Source organism: Pezoporus wallicus, unplaced genomic scaffold (genome assembly GCF_028554395.1).
Source record: "Pezoporus wallicus isolate ANWC-B61680 ecotype Strahan unplaced genomic scaffold, APGP_CSIRO_Pwel_v1 contig_3489, whole genome shotgun sequence".
Taxonomy (NCBI): Eukaryota; Metazoa; Chordata; class Aves; order Psittaciformes; family Psittacidae; genus Pezoporus; species Pezoporus wallicus.
The window spans coordinates 1,235,467-1,261,207 of NW_026635093.1; the positions used below are offsets into that span (position 1 = coordinate 1,235,467).

A 25,741-nucleotide genomic window follows, 5' to 3' on the forward strand; every position below is an offset into this window, starting at 1 on the left:
TCAATCATACTGGTAATAACCATCATAAGAAGAGTACTATTACACACACATGTCCAAACCTCAGCGGATATACTATGAGACACCTGGGAAAGATTCTTAACAAAGTTCCAGGTATCTCTTACAAAACAAAAGAAATAAAAGCTTTGAAGCAGTTTTTCATGTCTGAATATTTTACAGAGTTAGCACTATTCATAGTATTAAATACAGATACCAGGAGTATTACTACTTGTTTAATCCAGGGTGGGGAAAGGGTAATTTATTTCCCACGTATTTCCTTGAAAACAGAAATGTGTCTGGGTGGCTAGTTTTGAATACAGGAACAGTTGCAAGTCACTTTGTATTTTTGTTCTTAGCAGGTTCAAAACTCCTCATTTTAGCACAATGTGAAAAAAACTTCATCATACATATACATTCACAGTCAGAATGATTTCAAGAAATGCAGTTCCTTGGGAATTACATCCTATGAACAATATAGAAAACCAATGAATACTTACTGTACTTCCACCGGGGCACACACATCCACCCTGCATAAAAAACAGCCAAACTTATTTTCCTGAGTCTATGACTGAAGGAAGCCTCTGAATTAGTAAATCAAACTCACATTCTGCTACTGCAAGAAAACGGACTCCAAACTCCTGCTCATAGACTCACCAAACTCCATTTAAAAAGGAGTTTCTTTCTTTACCATCCTTTCAGGCTAGCTGTGTACCTACTGATCAAAGTTTTAAATAGAGTCTTCTAATTTCTCATTTAAAACTTGCAGTAAAATCCTTACCCACTGAAAGAGTAAGAGGCCAGAGCACCTGGAATATACGCAGCACTCTTTCATGCTACAGATGTTACAGGAAACACTACACATTACTTCCAGTGGAGGCTTACTAGGTGATAAAACTGAGAAGTGGCCGGGAGTTCACCATTCAGTGTCTCACTTTCCACATTCATTCTGCATGAAATGGGTAAGGACAGTGTTGGCAGCACACAGTTGTTGTGAAGGAAAGATAGGCAAAGTAAATTGTGAGCGCCTGCCAATAGCACAACTGAACTGCGTGGAGAAAAGAAAGTGTACCTGTCCACCGTACTGGCTGCCTCCTGAAGAGCCCTGGAGAAAAGGAGTAACTGATTATTTCTGTGTTAATGAGTAACATTCTCACTTGTTCTCTGTGGTGCTTAGACTTTCAAATCACTTCTGTTTAAACATAACAACAAAAATGGGCTTCTCAGAACCACAGGTTGTTTGAGGAAGCATTTCCCTGCAGTCACACACGTCCCTGTTTCATTTGCTCACATCATGATATGACGTAGCAGACAGACCCATACTTGGCAATCCTCAATCCATTTGGCTTAAAGCTATTCTTTCTTAAAATGTTCCTTTTTTTGCAAAAACCATGAGTCAGTTTTCCAAATGAATTGTGTCCTGAAACTGCAAATACTATGAAAGTAGAAGCTTTACCTGTCCACCGTACTGGCTGCTTCCTGATGAAGCACCCTAAAAAAGTGAGAAAGAATTTACATTTGGAGCACATTCTTTAACTTAAGTATGACCTGGCATGGAAAAACACACTTTTATTTTCTTCCATGGATTTAAGCATCACAGGAATGCCAACACTTCCTTTCTAACCACACTGAAATCTAGTAGCTTTTACAATGGCTACTGTTTAAACAGAAGAGTAAAGTTTAAATCAGAGTCAGCTTCAGGCAGAGGTGAGCAGTGCTGTTGCACTGGATTGTGTGATGTTTTACTTTCCTGAGTGGGCTGACACAGCAGAAGGTCGTAACTTCATGTATTCTGCCTAAACACTGCTTTGCTGTAAGCCACCCCTTTACAAAATGTTCTGGTTTTCACCCCAAAAAGCCCAGAGAGAGACATGAACAACTTAAAAAAAAAAAAAAACAGAAAAAACAATTCTCACCTGTCCCTGTCCTCCGTACTGGCTGCCACCATAGGAAGATGGACCCTGAAGAAAAGGTGCCAATTATTCTCTATTAAAAAGCTTTTTTAAGGGTTTTTGAAAGAAAGACTATTTCTTTCTCTGCTATACAATGAAGGATTACAGAAAGATAAACACCCAACCTATCCCTGTATGTGTTCTGTGCAAATTAGGGATAGTCTGTAACAGGTGAATCATCCAGAATACTGATCATGAGCTATTGGGATTATATACCTAGTTTCAGGAGACTGTATATGGACTGAAAATGTCTCCTCTGATTTCCTCTCCAATAAATCAGACAATGAATGTTTTCAGAGGCTAAGGATGAGTTTGTTGGGGACTTTACACCATAGTAAAGGCTATACCATTAGGGAGCACCAGGAACCTTTCCATCATCTTTCATTTCACAAGGGCATGGAACACCTCTTGGGAAATCCTGACTTTCTCCCCATTCACTTGGTGAGACATACTGCTTCTCTGGTATCAACTCTGATACAGCATTTTGCTGAAGGGATGAGGTATTCCATAGATTGAGGTAGAGAAAGAATGCAGCCTGCTTCCAGCCACCCTTTACTGTTAGAGGTAAGAATCCCTAACAGAAGCAGAAGGGAAACAGATCTAGAATGAGGAGGGCATGTGGGAGGGTGAAACAAAGCCAGAGCTGCATTGACTGTGATACAACAGAAGTACTGGGCCTTCATAGGTTCCATATTGTTTCACATCACGTATCTTTAGATACTTGATCATCTATTACCCGATTTTATTCAAAACACAATTTTTTTCAGTCCACAGAAAAGTACCAAGTTTTGATGTAGAAGGTAGGTGTTAGAATAAGGACTACACGGGAAGAGATTCTTACCTGTCCTCCATACTGGCTGCTGCCTCCTGAATAAGATGAACCCTGAACAAATAGAATTTAATAATCTCTATATCCATGTCATAGTGCTCCTTTAAACAGTACTCCATATGAAGGAGAGATACCCAATTCCTTCAGTGCAAAACTGAGTAGACTGAACCAGACAGTGAAAAAGGAGTGAGACTCATCTGCATTTACTATGATGCATCAGAAATTACATCTCCTAAAAGCTCTCCTGGGGCTTTGTATCACTTACATTTATAACTACTATATGTTTAGCAACACATTAAATAAAACATGAGGGGGAAAAAACCTCAACCCCCTTAAAATGTTCTTTTACACAGATAAGTATCAAGTCTCTTGGATAAAGTAGTAGACACTACAAGGAAAGGATTCTCACCTGTCCACCATACTGGCTGCCTCCTGAATAAGGTGAACCCTAAATATCAACAAAAAGGGAACTGAAACTTTTTTACACCCATTTCACGGAATCATAGAATCAATTCATGAGGCTTTGAAAAGTTTTGGTCAGCCTCATGAGTTTATTTTTGAAAGACAGGACCTCTAATCCTGAAAATTTCAAGAGCCAATTGAGTCAATCATGTATTTCACATTCTATTTTTAGTCTTAAATAATGCTCTTTATCTGAGCTTGTTTAGTTTAATCATAGTAGCACAGAATGCTACAAAGATTTATTGAGAAGATTTTAGACTAAGATGAGTCAAGCTAAGGTTGACAGTCAGACAATAAATAAACTACAAGTTTGCATAGGTCAGAACTACAAAAGTGGGGACTATCAGTGCTTACCTGTCCTCCGTACTGGCTGCCTCCATAAGAAGATGCCCCCTAGAAAAATATTGAAAACCAATTATTTCTAAATACCTCATTCATGGAGATGAGTGTCAAAGACATCTGCATTTTGTTATTTGACTGTAATCTTCCCAGAATAAACTCTGTATCTTTGTATTTCTTGAATTCACAATACTACTACAGAGAATAGATCATTATAAAGTTTCTTGGAATACTGAGATAGCTATCTGGGTAATCCTTTACTTGACAAGAGTCAAATAACGGTAAAACAAATAAATCACATCAAGTATGAAAGGAAGAGCTTACCTGTCCACCATACTGGCTAGCTCCAGAGGAATACGAGTCCTGTAAAAGGTACCAAACAAGTGAGTTATCTGCTGTAGGGTTTCCTTAAATCAAAACATGACTTTTCCAGGGCAACAGAAGCAAAGGAGCAGGACTTTCAGTATGATTTAATAACTAGAGTTCAAACCTTACAAGGTACCGTGGGAGAATACCCAAGTTCCTAAGCAAGGGTGGAAGACAAAACCCCTGCTGCTCTGTTTGTGTATGACTTGCTGGGAAGATTAAAGCAGCATTCTTTCAAGTGTTTTCTCTGCTCATTTCAGGAGAATGGCATTTCTCTACTTGGAAAGCTGAATCCTGGGCCAAAGCTATCAGTAAAAATTGCCCAACAGGTCTCTGAAAACCAAAATAGGCAAGTTCACTGGACATACAAGTTCATACAACAAGACGTCTCTTTAAAGAGGGGAGATTGGAACTGTTATTCTTCTTAATGGAATTAGGTCCACTAGGAATCAAAAATGCTACATTTTGATTTGTTCTTTACCCACACCTGGGTTTTGTGTGAGCTTCATTATGCAAGTCTTACAAAAACAAGGGCACTATTTACTAAAAAAGCCATAATGTATAATCTTTGGGACATACTGAATTCTATGCTGAATTTCATTTACTGAGTTTTTGCTCTTTAAACATAGTACCCATATAAAAACTGAACTGAATTGAGTTTGTGAACAACCATCACAAGCTGGCTCTCCTGTTGGAATGAGTACTTACTTGGCCACTGTACTGGCTGCCTCCAGAAGAAGATGAGCCCTGGGGAGGGAAAAAAATAAAGAAAAAGAAAAAAAGAAAGAAAACCAGAGAAACTGGTTACTTTTCTCTAACAACAGAACTATTTCAAAGCAAAATTTCTTGAAAGACAGCAGTTTATACATCCCTATTTTAATTTTAATTTGCTTGGGTTTAAAATCTACTTAAAATATAAAATCCAGCCTTCCCTACTTTGTGAATACAGCTCAAATTTACTCTGTACCTGTCCATCACGATATATGCCTCCAGAGACCTTTCAGAAAGGAAATACCTGTTGTTTCACTTTAAAGGATCTGACTGAAGGACAGGCAGCTTCTTTCTTTCTGTTTAAAATCAGCACACTGAAGAATGACGTCTCCACAAAAAGCTTTTAAAGTTCATTCTTGCAGAGTCCCACAGAGCTTTTGAGTACTCTGAGCTTCCACAAGAGCTGCTAAGCTCATAAAGAAATGAAACTGGTTTGCATTTAGTACATAACGTTAAGCATCTATCAGAAATGTGGCCTTCGTTGGGAATTGTAACTGTGTAAAATGGCTTTTCAATTGGCCTCTGAAGAAGATATTAAAGATAATGTTCTGAGGTGGACTAGAACATAGAGTTGGGGGAGAACCAGGATCTACATTCAGTATGCAAAAGCCATTCTCCCATGCTGAGGTGTTGGGTGCATTAAAATAGAGATCAGTTGTGTGCTTTGAGATAGTCCCCACTCCATGATGCAAAACAAACAACACTGAGTCTTGGAATGAATTAACTGGATACTTTTTAGGTTAACCTAAATTGTAGAATGCTTTCTAGGGTAATACTTAGTGCGTTCATGTAGCAAATGGACTTTTGATCCATGGGATCAGACCAGAGCAAACCCTTCCTGAAATGTGTACAGTGTGGCCATCAATTCATCAGCACTGGCTGTTTCACTCTGTAAGGTGAAACAGGCCTAGCAGGTTGCAGTACTTGTTGGTGTAGACATAATAACTTCGTTCCCTCAATCTATGCACAATATCCCTGATTACAAACTGCTGTCCAAAGATAGCCAAGCCAGTAAAAGCAAAACAAAAAAAACCCAGTCCCAACTGGAAGTTTCAAAGGAAACAAATCCCAGCACCAATAATATGAGGTATGTAGAACACAGGTGGGTAAGAATATTTTCTTGACACATTCCTCTTTCCTTCAAGGCAGCAGTCCTGTTTATCATGTAATGCTGTTTTTTGTCTGGACAGAAAGCTGTGTCCAAGCCAGCCTGGTATCTATTAGTTCATGCCACTCCTGGCAACAATGGTAACAATGCCGCAGAGCTCTGTAGCAGGTACAAAAAGACCCAAATAGTTTTTCTCTCTTTAGTGCAGTACACACAGAGCTCCAGTGACATACGCTGCATAACTTCCTAACACATGATGAACAGAACTGGCCTTGGGAATGCTCTAAACAGGTCTCTCCTGCAAAAGAGGAGATAAATATCCATGCAAAAGAGAAGATAGATACCCATGCAGGATAAATTAAAATTCCTATCTATGAACACTAATCTTTCTTGTGGTAAATTATCTAAGAAGAATATAAACACATAAATCCATGCCCTTACGGATATTTTGACATAATGCCAAGGAAGCCAATGAAACTAATACCCAAAATAAATATTGTTATGTACCTGTGTTTGTGCCAAACAGCATTTTCATTCAAAGACTCCTCTTTGAATGAATACCATTTCAGATGGAAAGAGAAACTGTGAGCATTGCATGAATGTCCTGTGTGTACTTTTAATTGTAACCAAGGAAGGTTTTTTACAAAAGTGTGTGACTTTTATTAGGTACTGACACTTTTTAACCTCTCTAGCCATTATATTGACAAAACAAAACCAGGGCACACTGAAAAGCTGATGAATATTGCTTACATTTGCAGAGGTATCACTCCTGACTAAGGTAGGGGATCCACCCTGTAAGGGGGAGGTGGGATGGGGAGAAAAAGAAAAAAAAAGCCTTTGTCTTTGATCATAAACTAAAAATGAAATAAAACCTTAGAATGGCTGTTCTGTGGCATTGGAAAGGAGGAATACCCCGGCCTGCAATTAAATTACACTTACACTTCACTTACGTTTCTTAATTTGCCAAGATAGCAAATAGTCCTTTTTGGCCTGGAAGACCATGTGTCACAAAGAATCATTTGTATCTACCCATAACTCATTGCATAATGAATAAAAATGCTACCCAAAGTGCAGGAATGTCCTTTACATACTAGATATTGATGGACCACAGCCTAAATAATTTCATACGGACTTAAAAGCACAAATGAGAAGTGGCTCAGGTTTTTTGGTTGTGTTTTGTTGTTCTGTTTTTGTTTTTTAAATTTGGTAAACATTGATTTCTAAGACAACTCTGAATGGTTGGCAATTTTATACATTTGATATTATTTTAACTTTCCTACATGATAGATCTTTTGTCAGTTAATTTTGCTGTTTAATGCAATCTGTCCCCCTGCACTGGGCACTGGTGATGCTGCATCTCGAATCCTATGTCCAGCTCTGAGGCCCTCACTACAAGAGAGACACTGAGGTGCTGGAGCGGGGCCAGAGAAGAGCAGCAGAGCTGGTGCAGGGCCTGGAGCACAAGTGTGATGGGGAACAGCTGAGGGACCTGGGGGGGTCAGTCTGGAGAAGAGAAGGCTCAGGGGGGACCTTATCGCTCCCTACAACTGCCTGACAGGAGGATGGAGCCAGGAGGGGCTGGGCTCTGCTGCCAAGGAACAAGGGATGGGACAAGAGGAAACGGCCTCAAGCTGCACCAGGGCAGGTTTAGATGGAGCTGAGGAACAATTCCTTCCCCACAGGGTGCTCAGGCATTGGAACAGGCTGCCCAGGGCAGGGCTGGAGTCACCGTCCCTGCAAGTGCTCACACACTGTGGAGAAGAGGCCTCAGTGCCATGGGTGTGGCCTTGGCAATGTTAGGTTTATGGCTGCACTTGATGATCTTAAAGGTCTTTTCCAACCTGAATGATTCTGTAATTCCTCATTCTTCATCTTGGCATAATGAGAAGTAACTCCTACTATGTCAGTAATATATAAGTCACCAAAGGAGCAATGACTATAAAATTAAGAGTACATTCAAATAAGTAACGTAGACATAAATAGGGCCACAGATAATTTTCCAGTTAAATAATTTAGTAAAAGAAAATAAATAATTAAAAAAAAACCACTTACAGAACTTGTCCCAGAACAATCACATCCACCCTGTAAAGAATGCAGAAAATATTTATCAGGAGCACAGGACTGAGAGGGACCTCAGTTACAACTCAGATGACTTTTGCTATCATCCCAGGTACATTTATAATTGTCCAGGTTCCCATCTTCTAGAAACTAGGCTGTTTTCTGTTCTCTTCATCCTATGCAACTATTCCTGTCCTTACTGCTTTGATGAGGAAAAAATCTTCTAAAATAATTATCTTCTAATTTGTTATCTACAGTCTTTACCTTCAAAACCTTACTCACTAAAAGGACAAGTAAAACATTCCGAGTCATACTACAGAGAGCAATTTTTTTTCCGTACAGAAACATGTGATTTCTACTCTGATAAGCCTAAGTGAGAGGTGGCCAGGAGTTCACCATTCAGCGCCTCACTTCCCACATTCAATCTGCGTGAAATGGGTAAGAAGAAAAAATATATAGCAACAAAGCAGGGGTAGAAGTTCCAGTACAACTGCCACTCAGTCAGTACTGGTGACTCTGGCCTGCAGGATGTCTGAATGACATGGAAAAAGAATATGACATTGCTGAGGCTTTAGGCAGAAAGGACAGTGTTGGCAGAACACAGTTCTCATGTACGAAAGGCAAAGTAAATCATGAGTGCCTGCCACAAGCACAACTGAACTGTGTGGAGAAAGGGAAGCATACCTGTCCACCATATTGGCTGCCTCCTGAAGAACTTGAACCCTGTAAATGTTATATTTTCATTTAAAAGACTTTCTTTAAGTTTGACATGTACGTTTGATTTACCACCAATTGTCTTTTACTCTCAAAAGTTTGTTTGAAGAGATCTATCTGGTTACTAACCTAGTTTTATCTATAGAAAGATTAATGAGGATAAAAAACCCCACAGTAGTCTGGAACTTTAGGTACTGCCAATCTGGTCATATTTTCTTGATATGTGTACATTGGGGGAAAAACAATTAAACAAAAACCTCCAAACCTCAAACAAAACCCACAAAAAAAACCCCTACCAACCAATACCCAACAACAACACCCCCCCCCCAAAAAAAAAATACCAACCCCAAACTCCTTAACCAAAACCAAGCCAACAATGAAGAGACATTTCCCACCTGCCCACCATACTGGCTGCTTCCAGATGAGGAGGAGTCCTGAAAAATATAAAAATAACTTAATTAATAGTTAACAATAGAAATTAATATCAAATATTTCTTATTTTCACTTGTTTCTTGGTGTTAGGACATCAGTTGATAGATGAATAGTGTTTTGACCACTCTGCTTACACTTGGACTTTTACATAGAGATACATAAGGATAAGGTGTTTGAGTACCAAATGAATCTTGCTCCCAGATAAAAGATTGCTGTAGTACAATATGGGGGCTCAAGCTTTTGTATAACAGATACTTGGGGTCAAGTATTTACCTGTCCACTGGAGTAGCCACCACTTTGAGAGGATGAGCCCTGCAAAAAGTAGACCCAATTTATTTTTGTTTCCAATAGTTTTTGGAAAACAAGACTACGTTGTATCTTACGCACATTTCTTTAATCTTTCAATCATTATTCTTTTAAAAACAGTTTGCCATTTGTTTTTACAAGACATGATGCCAGATGTCATGAGAAATTCTAGGAGATAAACAGTTGGGTATCATTTACTCATCAGGACAATCGAAATAGAACAGCCATGTTCTATTGGAAGGGAACTGCAAATAAGGAATAAAATAGATGCTTACATGTCCACCTGACTGGCTGCCTCCTGGGGAATAAAAATCCTGGAAAAATGCATTGAAATTACATGAAAAAAAATCCCAAAACCCCCAAACCCGGAAAGATCAGGATGGAAGCTGAATTTCTCCACATTCCTTAATTTTCTCTTATGTATTGTTTAGGAACAACAACAAAAGTCTTTCTGTTTAACACAGCACATGTTCCTTTATGCCTGTTGACAATTGCTCCTTTAGTGAAAGATATTCTTTTGAATGCAATGATTAAAGAGTTCTTATATCTCCAACAAAGTAATTTCTCAGTCTGTGTCAATTAATTCTCATTAGAATAAATAAAATGTGTGCCATGTATGAAGGACAGGAAGATGGAAGCCTTCAGAAGTGAGTAATACAGCACATTACAGCAAAGGGTTATACTTAAATAATGTTGGACAAATCATGGTATTGAAGCCTTCTGCAGCCAGGTAATGAGTAAAAGAGTACAGGAACCTGAACAAGTAAATTGGGTTACTGTGGTTTGTAATGTTAGAGATTCAAGAGTACACCTCAGCATCACCTCATCACCTGGGATTTCTATCAGTACTTTAGCCATATCCTCATTCCCTCTGTGCTTGTGGGACTTTTCTGTCCCACACTGGAAGCTGCTATGACAGCTTCCACACAAGCTGTAATTTAGGTGGCTAGGAGTTGCCAGGCCCTGGGGCATACACCCTGGCAACATGTAAGGAAGAAGTACTTACCCGTTCATTCTGCTGGCTGCCAGATAGTGAGCTGGAGCCCTAAAAGAGGTTAGAATCTAGTTACTGCACAGCAAATAGTTCCCTTTTTTTCTAAGCAAGGGTGGAAGGCAAGGAATACCACTGCTTGCTGGGAAGGTTAAAGATGTAGGCTCTAGGGTAAGCAGTATTTTTTCAAGTTCTTTCTCTGCTCATTTCTGGAGAATGGCATTTCTTTGGCAAGCTAAATCCTCATATAGCATTAACAAAAGAATGAGATCACATCTCAAACTATGTTATTTCCTCTTAGAATGCTATAGTCGAAAACAGCAGCACTTTAAATGCTGTCTTGGTTCCTGTAAGAGCTCAGTGGAGCACACCAGTGTTGATGTACCTTAGTTTCTTTCATACCATTGTTTCCTTCAGAAGGCCTTGGGGCCCTCTGTGATATCGTATTTTAGCTTAGTTGAATATCCACAAGAAGATTTTGATACAGAAACTGTGGAAACTAATGACATACTATACTTGTGGCTGACATGCACAGCTGAATTTTTAGAGAACAATTTCCTGCTAAGCAGGATACTGGAAAACAGTCGTTAGAGATCCAGTTAAACTGTGAGAAAATGAGACATGAAACCTACAAAGTTGTATTAACAGTTCCACCAGAATAAATAGGAAATATACTGTAGTCAGGAGGACAGGCATGTTCTTAAGCAGAAAAGCAAGCAGTTGTCACCACACTCCATGGAAAGGGACCATTCCTATGCAATATATAGATGCAGGAACTTGAATCTTATATATCCAGCGTCAGAAAAACACAAATGAAATGTGACTTGGAGATGGCAAGAGCAGGAACTAGTCTGTGCAGGATTGAGAAGGGAAGTTGTATTGTAGAAAAAGAATAAAATAAACTGAGAAAATGCTTAAGGGTAAAGAAAACAACAAACAAAAACACCAAGGAAAAATTGAGTTTTTAAATAAATCTGGACTTCAAGAGCAATTGCATTTGAAAGTCTTAATCTGTGGGAATTGTTGAGAGTCCAGAATAGTAAACACAAATGGCATATGCTCTTGAGGAAATAAATCACAAAATATAACCCTTAAGAACAAGAATGGCTGATCTGACATATCGATAATGCTGCTCTTGTAGTTAAATCAGTATTATTAAATTTAATCAGTGAAAAAGTAGCCCAATTAAATTGCTGGAAGTCTCTGGTTCTGTATACCTTGAGCATACACTAATATTGAGTTTCAGTGGAAATCCTGAAATAAAGAAAAAAGAGCTTCCTTTGTAAATGCTACTTCTAATAAAGACTTCCAAGAAATCTTGACAGCTGCAAGTCAGAACTGTTGTAAATGGAGTTTTAATTTGCTAAGTCCTTACCATACCATAGCACAATAATGTGACATAATTTAAATCTATGCTTTCCTTTATCCCTAGAAGAAAAACCCAACATTTCAAGCAAGTTATTGCAGAAAACTACTAACCAACACAGAAGATTAGAATGTACTGGGAAGGAGCTCTTGAAGATAAGATGATGAGATAAGGTAAAGGTCTGGGTAATCACCTAGATACTTAAAAAGGTAGCAAATGCTGATATTGCTATGCTTGAGAAGAAATGCTTACATTGTCACTGTCACTGCCTCCTATGGAAGACGAATCCTGTAAAATAAAGAAAAAACATTTCTTTTCATATAAAAAGGACTCTCACATGACCTTGCTTGTGAATGATATAAAATAGAAGAATAAGAATAAGCAGCCACTTAGAATTTCCTACTTTACCTAAACCAGTGAATGCACAAGAAAAGAAACAAATATGTAACTTCACCTGTTGCTTAAGCAAAGGAGGTTAAAAAATCCCAACTCTCCCTGCAAATGTGTGTTTTTACAAGGAAAAATTTTGTATAAAGTTGATTTGCAAAATTAACCATTCTTTATATTCAGAAATCCCACTATCCATGCTTTATTTCTAGAACCCGCCCTAGAAGTAGCAGCACAGCTATGAAAAAAATGGGATTATATGTCTTCTTAGTTTAAATAAATAATTAGGTATGACTTGGGCTAGTTAAAATGTGTTGCTAAACAAAACATAAGATAGTCTCAACAGAATGATCCCCCAATGACATTCACATTCATAAATACAGACTTCAAATATAGCTTGTGCCTGCCCCTAGACTTGGAACAGCTTCTGCAGAGGTAAAGAAAATGCACAAAACATCTTATTCACGAATGAGCTGATGCATAAACAATCAAATAGAATTATAGAATCATAGAATCATTAGGGTTGGAAACGACCTTAAGATCATCTAGTTCCAACCCCCCTGCCATGGGCAGGGACACCTTACGCTAAATCATATCACCCACGGCCTTGTCCAACCTGGCCTTGAAGACTGCCAGGGATGGAGCATTCACAACCTCCCTGGGCAATAGTTAAAGCATTGAACAGTCACAGTGGCACAGTCAGCAAGAGAGTATTTATAGTGCATCACAACCCCTCCATTATGGAAACATTTGGAGTGGTAAAAGGGTAAACACAGGAGAGACAAGCAAAAAGTAAAATAGGCATCACTTCAAAATAACTGAGATATAGAACCCAGTGCACAGAAGAACCAACACAGTGAGCTTGAGCTTTTGATGTATGAGACAAATAACATTTACCTGACCATAAGATCCAGCACCACTGTATGTGGAAGATCCACCCTGTTCAGAACACATAAATCATTTTCATATTGCAAACAGACCTGTTTCTTTTTATTTTGTTAAAAGGAAAAAGGAAATATTTTAATGCTTATTGTAGGGATATTTAAAAAAGGTGAATATTACTTGATCAGAATGGCTACTGAGCAACTCATGTCCCTGTGAAGCACTCCTTTAGCATCCTTTAAACTCAAATTCTATTTCTACTTTTGGAGAGACTTTCACCTTGCAGATGATTCAAAGCTACTTTTGTTGAGAAGAACAAGCCTTAATGGTTGGAGGCATCCCACTTTTTACTCCTGCATAAATTTTAAGGTTACTTAGTTAAAAGTAGATGTAATCTTCCCTCCACAAAGAAAAAAACCATGTTCATTAAAATGAAGAGCCAAAATACAGAATACAGCTGTATAGAGGAGTCCTCAGCACCCTTTTTACACAGAAAACCACATTACTTACCTGACCATAGGATTCACCGCTGCTGTCATAGGCAGAAGACCCACCCTGTACAGAAAATAAAACCACGTTTATTATTTTGGCTCCCGCAAGAAAGAGTATTTATTCCTTCTTTCAAAGGGTAGTTTAGGAATGAGAATAACAGAAGCCTCCGTTACCTTTTCAAATGAGGAGGAACACTCACCTGTCCGTAAGATACACCAGGAGAGAAGGAGGACCCACCCTGTAGAGAAAACATTAAAAATTACTGGTTTGTAGTTGAAATGGTCTCTCAAGGAGGACTTTTAGGCTGCTCCTGTGCAGGCACAAGTGACCACAAGATTTACCTGGTTACCAGAGTAAGAGCTGTAGGAGGAATCTTGGCCGTCCTGAAAGGAAAATACAGACAAGCTATTTTCTTGCAGACAAGATGAGTATTTAAATACCAGCATATCTGGTTCTCAGCTATACCCTTTCTCTTAGTTTTGAGCTAACTTTTATGTACCTATGCAAAAATCAAGTCCAATAGTGTTTAAGTGGAAGAAATCTTCTGGTGGTAACTTTCTTAGCCTGCTAAATCTGAATTCTGCTAGGAACCTGTAGATTCCTTTCTGTGCTGTTCTCTGTCAAACCTCACACCACTAGGTTACAGCAGAGTTAATGCAAGTTTTCTGCTCTGAGACAACTGTATCATAGCAAGTCACAGCACCCACAGTATCAGGAGTGGAGGAACCAGAATGATGGGAGTCTGTGTTATCCTGGTAAGGGAGGAAGAACAGCTACCTGTCCATAGGATCTTCCAGGATAGAAGGAAGGCCCTCCCTGTGCAGAAGACAGAATGGGTTAATGCTTTATATTTGGCTGCTTCTTCAGGGAAGGTTTTATATGGAGCTTCTGAACAGGGCAATTTATCTGCATGTTTACCTGGTTACCAGAATATGTGCTGTGTGAAGAACCTGGGGCTCCCTGAAATGAAAACACAGACTGGCTATTTTTTTGCAAACAGCATCGTGTAAATAGCAATGGACCTGACTCTCACTTGAGGCCAATATTGTCAAAGAACAAAGATCTTGTTATCACTGATTTTCTTAGCTGGATGAAAGATCATTTCATGGAAGTCGTAAACACAATTTAATATTTTCCTCTGATAGACTTCATGGTGCAAATTACAACTGATCAATTCAGTTCTTGGGTGTTACGTTTCACAACAGCTGCTGTATGGGGAGTGCAGGAATGGGAATAACAGAAGCCTCCGTTACCTTTTCAAATGAGGAGGAACACTCACCTGTCCATAAGATCCACCATGATAGAAGGAAGACCCACCCTGTAGGGAAAACATTAAAAATTACTGGTTTGTAGTTGAAACAGTCTCTCAAGGAGGACTTTTAGGCTGCTCCTGTGCAGGCACAGATGATCACGAGACTTACCTGGTTACCGGAGTAAGAGCCATAGGAAGAACCCTGGCCGTCCTGAAAAGACAATACAGACAAGCTATTTTCTTGCAGACAAGATGAGTATTTAAATACCAGCATATCTGGTTCTCAGCTATACCCTTTCTCTTAGTTTTGAGCTAACTTTTATGTACCTGTGTAAAAATCAAGTCCAATAGTGTTTAAGTGGAAGAAATCTTCTGGTGGTAACTTTCTTAGCCTGCTAAATCTGAATTCTGCTAGGAACCTGTAGATTCCTTTCTGTGCTGTTCTCTGTCAAACCTCACACCACTAGGTTACAGCAGGGTTAATGCAAGTTTTCTGCTCTGAGACAACTGTATCATAGCAAGTCACAGCACCCACAGTATCAGGAGTGGAGGAACCAGAATGATGGGAGTCTGTGTTATCCTGGTAAGGGAGGAAGAACAGCTACCTGTCCATAGGATCCTCCAGGATAGAAGGAAGGCCCTCCCTGTGCAGAAGACAGAATGGATTAATGCTTTATATTTGGCTACTTCTTCAGGGAAGGTTTTATATGGAGCTTCTGAACAGGGCAATTTATCTGCACGTTTACCTGGTTACCAGAATATGTGCTGTGTGAAGAACCTGGGGCTCCCTGCAATGAAAACACACTAGCTATTTATTTGCAAACAGACATTTAAGTGAGTCCATTTCTGAGTTTTAGTTCTTTCAAAATACAGCTTTCAAAGAGGACACTACTGAAATCATTAGAAGAGAATGCTGGCTATTTTTGTTAGAGATAAAAAAACCTTTACCACGTACTTTCTCATTCAGGTTAGAAAATCTCAAAGTACTAGTTACTTTTCATTTTACCCTTTCTAATCCAGGAGTCCGATGTCAAACCTGGCAGACCCTGTATTGTCACAGATGGTCACGACCCTGATCATGTTTTGAAAAAGGCTTTAGGAGAGCAGATTTTTCAGCTCACTTAAAGGAGAAGAATATTTACCAGTATGTAACATCCATTATTACTGCCACATCGCCTTTATTTGCAAAATAGATGAAGTAGTATTCTATGGCTAGACTGCTTCCTCAGAGTCTACTTGTAGACTAAGTTCTTTAGATGAGGTTTAGAGAAAAAATGGAATAATTGCAGAGCGAGGAATCTGAGGATCCACATAAGGCAAACCCATTGCCTCCTTTGACACAAGATAGTTTAAATATGCATAGCTTTGACTATTTCAGCACGCAAAGAAGGCGGCCCTATTAGACTATTAGAATGAAAGATGTCCACCTTTCCCCTTGTAAATGGATTTGCTTACATAGCATTACGATCACACGACACAACAAAGCTTTTCCTTGATGAAGCTTCAATATTAAGTATTTCAATAGAAAAGTCTCTATTTTAAAACATGTAGGTCATGATTGCTGCTCAGTCTCAATTACAGGGAAGAGGCGGTATTTTATTACCTGACCAAAATTACTATCACTCTATGCTAAAGTTAATGACAGTTCAGATCAGGAAGCAGTAATTTCTTTACACAATTAGTGTGTTTAAATAAAGCATGCTTTTTTATAGAAATAATAACCCAGAATATGGTTCTTGTTGAACTTGAAAACTACAAAAATATTACACCATTCAAATGGGTGTATGTAAATGCAGCTTTGAGAGAAGCTTTAAAAACTGTTATTAGGTAGAACACAGGTGACTTTAAAATCCAAGTAGGGCAATTCAAGACAGAAGTTGGGTAAAACTAGTCTCTAATGCCCATGTAATTGCATTCCTTGGGCTTTATCCTGGCAGGAAAGCACTGCCTAGGAGAAAAGTTTATCCAGAGACACTGATCATGAAATTGCAGTGGCTCTTCATGAGAAAAGATAGTTTAAATATTGTTTTAAGAGACTATATTTCAAAATATTTATCAGATTTTGACATTTTAGTCACAGTATTTTATTGCATCTGTGAGAAGGACAAGAAACCTAAAGTGGATGGGATTATATTCTATGGCTACTACAGAGCATATTTACTCTGGATTTTGAAAGTTATGAAAGAGCACATAGCAGTCAACTGACAGAGCATGTGGATTACCAAGCACAGTTACGAAAAGTTAGTGGCCAAACGGTAACTATGCAGTTAAAGTGGGACACATTCATCAGGGACTGCAGCGATAGGACAAGGGGTGATGGAATCAGACTGAAACAGGGGAAGCTCAGGTTGGAGATAAGGAAGAAGCTCTTCCCTGTGAGGGTGCTGAGGCAGTGGCACAGGGTGCCCAGAGAAGCTGTGGCTGCCCCATCCCTGGCAGTGTTCAAGGCAGGGGCTTGGAGCAACCTGCTCTAGTGTGAGGTGTTGCTGCCCATGGCAGGGGGTTGGGACTGGATCAGCTTTAAGGTCCCTTCAACCCAAACCATTCTATGATTCTATGATTCTATGTTTTCATTGTATATAATTCTATCCATACTAAGGAAATTCATCATACTGTTTAGCATTGCCCAATACTATTACTGGTAAGTGTGCTGTCCATACTTACTAGGCAATTAATTCACTATGTAGATGAAAGTGTAAACTCAGAAAAAGAATTACCTGTCTGCTACCACTGCTGCCATCAGGACAAACACAACCACCCTATAAATTAAAAAAAAAGAAATAATTATTGATTGTGGAAGTTTAAAAGAATACCTTATTTCAGATGTGAAACTGTGTTTGGGGAAATAAAGCCTGTGGGACTACAGAGTAGCTGTGACCGTTCCTACATCTAGAACAAATGAGGGGACAGCACAGTACCTTTAACATTTGCTTTGGATGCTAGGCTGACACTACATCTCTCAGTGCTATGTCCCTGCAGATGCCTCATCAAGAGAGAATTATCTGGGTAGTCAAGGGTACAGAGAATCATCATTGTGTTCTCACCAATAAACCATGTGTGAAATTGAAGAAGTATTATGAACTGATTTTGGAGAGACATTTCAGATAAATCTAATCTGAACAGGGTCACTTCAGTTATAACTCAGTGCATATCATCACCAATCCCCCATGCCAAATGACTGGACTTAAAGGCTGACTCCTGAAGTTAATTACTTCAACTACCAGCAAGCTATCTGGATAAAACTAGATAAAAATAGTGAAAATCCTGACCTGACTTGATCCATGGGTTGCAATAAATGATCCACCCTGTGAAGAATCCAATTATTTTTTATAGAAGCATTTTATCAGAATCTAAGATATATTAAATGATGTAGCGTGAAGAAAGAGACAAACTTTATGTTATTTCCCTGAAACAACAAACAGAATCTGTTCAGAACTCTATAAATCCTTGTGAAAATATCAATTTGGAAGAAACTTAGTGACTGGATACAATACAGAGGGAATGGCTATCAGGAAAACTAATGAAGGAAACTGTTACTCTCTGGAGCTCAGAGATCTGACTGTACTATTGAATTAGGCTTCAAAGTTTCAGAGACAGAGGATTATGCTAGTGTTGCATCTAATGTTGGGTACACTGGGATTCTAGATCTCTGGGAAGCTGATGAGTACCAATACAGTACAAAATATTAAGAAATACAGAATTAGGTGTCACTCTGGATCAGTTAAATTTCACATAATTCTGTAACACACAGACCACTGCAGCAGTATGCAAGTCTACACAATGGGAAAGTTGGACCTACTTTTGTAACAGAAGGTACACCATCACTAAGATGTACCTTGTTACCAAATTATAAATGAAACAGAAGTATGTATCTGAGCACAACCATCACGAGAGCAGGAATGTCTCCAAAAATAAGTGTTTAAAAAAAAAGGATTCTAAATCTGTTTCTTTTGTGTTTTACAAGCAAATTTTACAAAATATTATCAAAACAAACACCTGCAATGCTTACCTGCTCAGTGAAGGAATGAGGAGACAGTATATTCTGGCCCCATTGTAATTATTTACAACTGCAAAATCATAATATTATAGGGAAAATGCTGCCAAATCAAACTAGTATCCTTCAGCACAGATCAGGGAGTGAAATCTAATTTTCAGGAGTGAAAATTAGATTTCTCACAAAAGTCTTTGCAATATCATGCAATAGACACTGTTATTACCTGGGGGTTACTGTGGCTGCTATTTGAAGTAGAAGACTCATTCTGTGAGGAAACAAGAAATTACTCATTTTTCTGTAAGGGTAATGAGTGAAAATACATAGTTCTACTGGGAAAAAACTACCTAACCCTAACCAGAATACTCTGTTGTGGGAACTAGATCCTTATTCTTCTTTTTGTAGATAATTACACCAAGGAGCTGTAACACCATCAGAAAAAGTGACAAGAATAGTTTACCTGTGCATCGTAGGCTCTTTTGCTCAAAACATGTGAGGTATCCTGTAAAAACCAAAGACATTTACTAAGAGGAGATGAAAACTCTATGAACAGTGACAGGCCTCTCCTTTTTTTTTTTTTTTTTTTTACTTATTATGTGTTTCTAACAGCTCCAGACCTTTTCATTCATACATAGAATAGGAAAGCCTTATTATAAAATTAAAGCCTATTTGCACATTGTTTGTCTGACTTGAAGCTATACAATACACATATCTGTATCTCCCCCACAACATGCTGAGCATTATTAATTAGAAATATTATTCTTTCTCACTTCACTATTCTACATTTCTTCAGCTAAAATTTTAGCTATCCTCTGGTTTTATGACACTCATTTGATTTTAACTTTAGCTTGGACGAACTCTGTATGTGCTTCCTGAAAAACAGGAATCTGAGCTGCTCTATACCTCACAGCATGAATTTCATGTCTTTTTATTCATATATATACTTTTTTTTTTTAACATAAATTCATCCAAAGAGCAAATAGCCAAGCTATTTGTCCTTAAAGAAAAAAGAAAAGATGCTACTTACTCGGGCAACAAGAACTTTCTTCTTTGCACAACCAGAACTCTGCAAAGGAGCCAGAAGCCAGTTATTTATAGATGCAGCCGTTCACAAAATACTTTCAGCAAAGATTTACTTAAACTTGTCAAGGTGGCATATTTCAAGACAGCAAATGTCCAGATCTATCATTTTACTATCAGTAAGAGTCTTAAAAAGCATATTCTTTTTCTGTTGTCACCCTCACACTCCTTCAGCAGAAGTTCCTGCTGAGCGGAGTCTCCCTGAGCTCAAACACAATGGTTCAGAAGCCAACAGTATAAACATTTGTTGTTCTTCTTTAAATCCCCTCCCCTTCTTTGTGAGAATGTTTCAAAGCAAACTCTTTTACAATGAAATCCAGCAATATGCACTGGATAGGGATAACCAAGGGAATGATAACATCTTTTGTGAACAAAGGAGGAGGTGATGAGACTCAAAGAGGGTTTGTTGCTGAAGGATTTTTGTTTGCAGAACAAAAACCTAATGCAATGCATTCAGGGCAAAGAAAAAGAGGTTTTCAGAAGGCCTCCTTACTTCCTAGTGTACATTTTTTGGGCAGTACTAAAATACTAGAGAGGAAAAATAGGGAAAATAGTGAAGCAGTGAAGTATCTGGCTGGCAACTGAAGGTAAGTGGCTGATGACAGAAGGTTACTAAAATACTAGAGAGGAAAAATAATGAAGCAGTAAAGTATCTGGCTGGCAACTGAATGTAAGCGGCAGATGACAGAAAGTTACTCTAGATGGCAGTAGAACAAAAGGAGGCTGAAACGTATTAAAACCCATGTTACCAGTTTCTACTTGTAGGACAGAATGTTACTTTACACCACCAGCAGATATTTAAGTTTAAATGAGGACAAGTGGAAAAAGCTTGGGATGGCTACATGCCTCACCTATCTAGATGGTTAACTCCCAAATAACTATCCAGTCAACTGTATATACTACAAAAAACCTGTGTTACTACTGTTGAGTTTTAAATAATTGCCCAGCAGCCTTGAGAAGGGCTAGAAGGCACTGAGTACAGAGAACTATAACATCAAATATCTCCTTCTTCAGCTACCTTTTGAGGGGTACTATAAAGCAATCATACTATACAATCAGAGGCCCACAGGACTAATGTTGAAGTGCTCAGTTACTAACACTGTCATTAATCATAAGAATTTGAATACCACAGAAGAAAAAAGTACTTACCTGAACATTGGCACTATAGGTGGTGTCACTCTGGAAAAGAATAAATGATTTCATTCTTTAAGAGTTATTTAAATACAGTAAGCTTATAGAAACCCAATTCTTTCTGCTACTGCTTACAGACATAAAAAATAAATAATACTCTGTTACTCATATTCCCCACAGTCTTGCTTAAATCAGTCTGAAATCCTACTGTTTCAGTCTGAAAAAGATTTTCATAGCCACTGTATCTCTCTTCTTTTTTTCCTAGTATGCAGTTAAAGTTTGTCTATGGGACTTGCTTTTTTTTTTTTTTTGAACACTACTGTAAAATTTATCCTTAGGTTTTAAGTGAAGTTTTCCGTTACTGCAAAGGCACCAAAGTCTTTTTATCCATATTTCAGTTCACCAAGTTAAATGCATTTAAAAGCACAAAATGCACCTGCCAACACTTACATAATTTTCAGTAAGAAAACATGCTATTAGTGTGGGAAATCAACATTCTTTCTGGTTTATTCTGCTTGCAAGGCTGCATCTAGCAGTGCAATATTTTCCCATCTACATGAAAAATACTCTGATGAAAATATACTAGAGAAAGCATACTCACATCATCACAAGCATTATCGTCTGAGTAACTTTGCGAATCCTAGAAGGACATTAAATACCAGTTATTTCCTCACAAAAATGGATGGTTAAAACTAAACTTTGTACTCTGCAAGACAGAATTGAGGCACGTGCAAACAAAAAGCTGAATTAAATTAAGTCCTTTATAAGGAAAATAGGGAGCCAAATACAACAGTTGCTTACAGGGAATGCTGAAAAAAACAAAACCAATCCAAACCAAAAAGAGCATAGAAACTGTTATGTTCTAGTACATCTTTGAGAAAGATTATGCAGGGACTACAATGATTAGCACAAAATAATATGTATCTAGAAGACAGAAAGAATTAATTACCTGATTATCATAATAGGTGTCTGATCCACCCTTTAAAACAAACAAACCAAAATCAGAAGAAATTAGAATACGGGAAACCTGATTTTGGGTAGAGGCTAAAGCTTGTACGAAGCGATGAACAAGTAGGGAAATAGAGCATTACTTACTTGGCCACCTGAATAGCCTTGCGAGTAGGATCCACCCTGTAAAAACAAACAAATATAAACCCTATTTCAGAAGAAACTGTGGTTTTATTTGGGGGCTGTAAAGTTGGAATTACCTGGGATTCCTTTGAGCAAATACAACTTTCTGGATATCTATACAGCTTTATCAGATATGATAAAAGTTCTTACCAGGAGAAAAATCAAGGTCTACCTACCTGGTTGCCACCATAACTTTGTGAGGATGGTGATCCACCCTGCCAACAAAAACAAATAGAATTAATATTACAATGTTGTAAATCAGATATTGATAATTCCTTTTGGAACCTGTGAAGTAAAACCTCAGTGGGAGGAAATAATAATCTAGTACTTACTTGGCTACCATCATAGGTTTGTAAGGAGTATGATCCACCCTGTGAAAACAAAACAGCAACAGGTAATGCTAGAGACCTGAATATGACCAGCAGCTTTATCGGGTTGCTGAATTCTTTCTATGTAAATGGAATTTCTAGGCTGAAAACCCCTTCCTTTTCAAGAGAGTGAGATGCAGGTTAGAGCTGGGGAACCTCTGCAACAGTCTATACCCTCATGAGCAAGGAAACTGTATTCTGGATTAGACCTGCTTAAAAAGTTTTTACCGATGGATAATAAAGAGCTGCCTACCTGACCACTCTGTGATCCATCCTGTAAATGAGACAAAAATAGGTGTGCTTTTGACACTTGCTGGTTGACTATGGCTTATTTTTAATGAAAGCTATGATTCTTTCTGAGAAAGAGTAAGGAGCAGAGGCAGCTATGCGATACAGATATGATGTCTAATGTAGTGAGTATAGATCACCAATAGTGCAAAGGTAAATTCTACATAATACCTATGCCAAGGAACTACAAACTTTTAGCTTTAAGTAATGCCTAGCACACAGATGAGTTTCATTCTGAATTGTCTCTAGAGAATGTATCTTTTTTTCTTCTGTGGAAAACATAACTTCTACAACTGGAATGAAAAATTCCCCTGCTAGCATTATTACACAGAAAGCTGTGAGACGTCAAATACAGTGGCCTTGAGGAAAAGGTTTAAAATAAAGCACTCGGTATGTTTCAACATGCCCTCTTTAGAAGGGGGATGTAAATTCTCCAAGTGAAATCAAAAGAGATATTTGTAGAAGCATTAGTGACAAAAGTGCATAAGAACAGTGAGATCCTGAGCTACTGAAGAGTGGGATATTTGCCAGTCACTAAAATGGGGCTCAGACATCATCCAGAAGAGGCAAAGGAAAATGAAATGAGAAGTATTGTCTGTCAGTGTTCTAACAGTTTTTAGTACAAAATTTAAGTGTTGCCTTTAGTCTTGGAAAGAAATAGCTCTCCTTTATTTAAAAAAATAGCTATTATAAAAAAACATACTAATGTACCTACATCATATATTATTCTTTCAAGTTATGTACAGTGTATCGTGAATACTGTATCTTCTATACCACATATTATAGCAACATCTATGTTGTTTGTATATTTATCAATATATTTAGATTGCTAATACAATGAATGGATCTCATTTTTCTATTTCTTCTGAAAAATCAGCAAGAATCAAGAGAAGTGTGAACAAAAAAAAAAAAGAACAAATCATCTATTGCTGTTTTCTTCATAATTTCTAACATTTACAGAGATTGTTTCTTTAAACATAGTAGACATCTTTTAGGATAGTGCTTTTTAGAGATCCAGCACCAAAAGTTTCAGCTTTCCAGAATCTGGCCTTAGTATCCTATAGAGCTAGACATTTCACAGACATAATGCTAGGAAAAAGGGGAGAACAGCCACCAAGCCCATGTGATATTCCTGTGTATAGGAAGACAGTAAGTGCTAATCTCATAATTGGTAAAATTACATGGATTTACAGTCTATGAATCAGAAGCTGGTTCCAATTGAGTTAGTGGCAAAAATGATTTTGAATGTGTCTTAAAAATCAGAGAAGGAAAAGCATTTACCTGGTGGCAGGGATTGCTGTCATAGGAGACCCCCTGTTAAAAAATAAACCAAAAGGTAAATGTCCCAACTGTCATTTTCTTGCAGAGTAGTCAGCTTTCTTCAAACTTCTATGTGAGAATTAATGGAATAAAACTCTACATAAAACTTTACAGAGGGTGAGTTTAATTGCATTTAACCCTTTAAGTCTGTGACTTTACCCTCTGTCACTCCCATACCCACATAGTCACAAGCACCAAGACATATGCACACATATGATCAAAGGAGGACTACTGTGTGCCATATGGAAAGCAAGGTAGGCTGGCAGCTGAATGATACAGACTCTCGGTATCACTCTAGTTCCTCTTGATTGCTAAAGGTAAATTGTTTTGTTGGGTTGGTTTGGACAGTCCATTTAGGAATCAACAGTTACAGCTGTGTGACCATCTACTTCAGAATCACACTAGATTCACCCATCATAGATCTTAGGCAAGGCTACTGCCCAACAATCATAGAAGCAGCTTGGTTGGAAAAAAAACTTTAAAATCATCAAATCCAACCATTCCCCCATCATTGAAGACACTGTCTTTACACTGTGTGGGCATACAGAAGTTGAAATGGAACCAGGATGAAAACTACTAATGCAATTCTTAATCCATAGGAGCCACTCTTTAATCTTAACACTTTCTGTAGGAAGTAAATGGGCCAACATCCAAAACTCATTCCCAAGAAAAGTTTTTGCCTCTTTACTGAGAAGATACATGAAACATTACTTGGCCATCTTTTGTGTGTAACACTATATGGTGAGAAGCCACTTCATTTTGGTTACAATGACCAACAATATCAGTGCTTCTTGATCTCTGTGCTAGAAGATTCCATGTAAGAATGAAACCAAAAGATTTCAACTAATAAAAATTAGCTAACTTATTGGAAAATATGCTACTACTACAAACAAAGCTAGGTCTAGTTTTCAGATAGTGTGGAGAAAGAGGACTTACTTGTCCACAACCGTTGCTGCCACCTGAGTAACCAGATCCACCCTGTTGGAAAAAAGAAAACAAGAGTTAGAAAAGAGCAGCTCAGTAATCCAAATATTCCTTTTCTTCATTTCAAATACAAAAAAATGTTGGAAAGGGCTTTAGCTGCCTGACCACTTTCTAAGAAAACCAGGCACATCCTAGTGAGTGTTTTATTATGAAGTACTTCCCTAAGTGGGAAGGACGTGTATCAATAACCCTATAGTTAGCAGACCCATATGAATAAAGTTCACAATGTCTAATGAGACCTTACTATACTGTTTCAAGAAAAAACCCATAAAATTCTTGATATATAAAGGAACATCAGGTGTGTTGTATACTAACTGGTGTATTTACCAGGCCATAGGAAATGCTATCTTGAGGCTGATATCCCTGTAACAAAGGCATGAATTCAGTTGTAAACAAAGCTGCTTGCCCTATTGGGCAATCTTCTAGAATAGAATTTTAGGTATTTTTTAGAATAGAAAATGTTCTATCAAATTTAGAATTGTGAGAGCTTGCTGAGTGCTTTTGCAGGGCCATGGCACTCCCCTTGCTACAGTGCTGCGTTCTGACTGGTGAAGGGCAGATACTTACCAGGTTGTAGGAAACACTTTGAGGTCGGGAGCCCTGTAAGGAAAACAAGAACTCAGCTGTAAGTAGAGCTGTAGTCTCAGCAGAGCTTTAACAGAACAGCCCATTTCCACCAACAGTTCCTCTGTGCTCAGTTCTTTTTCCTTCACTCAGTGGCACAAACCAAAACCAAGGACCACTCAG

The 25,741-nt window shown here is 38.2% G+C and overlaps 1 protein-coding gene across 1 annotated transcript; it reads right to left on the minus strand.

Moving 5' to 3' along the window:
- LOC130595145 (loricrin-like) lies at nucleotides 1-25,372 on the minus strand. Its single transcript, XM_057401602.1, has 32 exons — nucleotides 25,322-25,372; nucleotides 24,947-24,988; nucleotides 23,972-24,004; nucleotides 22,367-22,405; nucleotides 22,211-22,249; nucleotides 21,999-22,034; nucleotides 21,853-21,882; nucleotides 21,505-21,543; nucleotides 20,922-20,951; nucleotides 19,720-19,758; nucleotides 19,153-19,194; nucleotides 18,919-18,960; nucleotides 17,419-17,460; nucleotides 14,871-14,912; nucleotides 14,729-14,767; nucleotides 13,468-13,512; nucleotides 12,973-13,014; nucleotides 11,941-11,976; nucleotides 10,338-10,376; nucleotides 9,607-9,645; nucleotides 9,299-9,337; nucleotides 8,989-9,027; nucleotides 8,564-8,602; nucleotides 7,874-7,903; nucleotides 4,651-4,689; nucleotides 3,901-3,939; nucleotides 3,592-3,630; nucleotides 3,185-3,223; nucleotides 2,788-2,829; nucleotides 1,911-1,955; nucleotides 1,451-1,486; nucleotides 1-9 (listed from the first exon to the last, which is right to left on the minus strand). The coding sequence occupies exons 1-32, from the start codon at nucleotides 25,370-25,372 to the stop codon at nucleotides 1-3; spliced, it is 1,221 nt and encodes a 406-aa protein (XP_057257585.1).
- Nucleotides 25,373-25,741: the final 369 nt, after the last annotated feature.

What these genes read in the sequence shown, in the direction of transcription:
- LOC130595145 (XM_057401602.1), bottom strand. Translation starts at nt 25,372, where the DNA reads ATGCCTTTGTTACAGGGATATCAGCCTCAAGATAGCATTTCCTATGGC. An exon ending in AAAGAGCCTACGATGCACAG is followed by an intron (nt 18,961 to 19,152) that starts GTAAACTATTCT and finishes GTTTCCTCACAG; the next exon opens with AATGAGTCTTCTACTTCAAA. An exon ending in GCAGCCAGTATGGTGGACAG is followed by an intron (nt 2,830 to 3,184) that starts GTGAGAATCCTT and finishes CTATTTGTTCAG; the next exon opens with GGTTCATCTTATTCAGGAGG.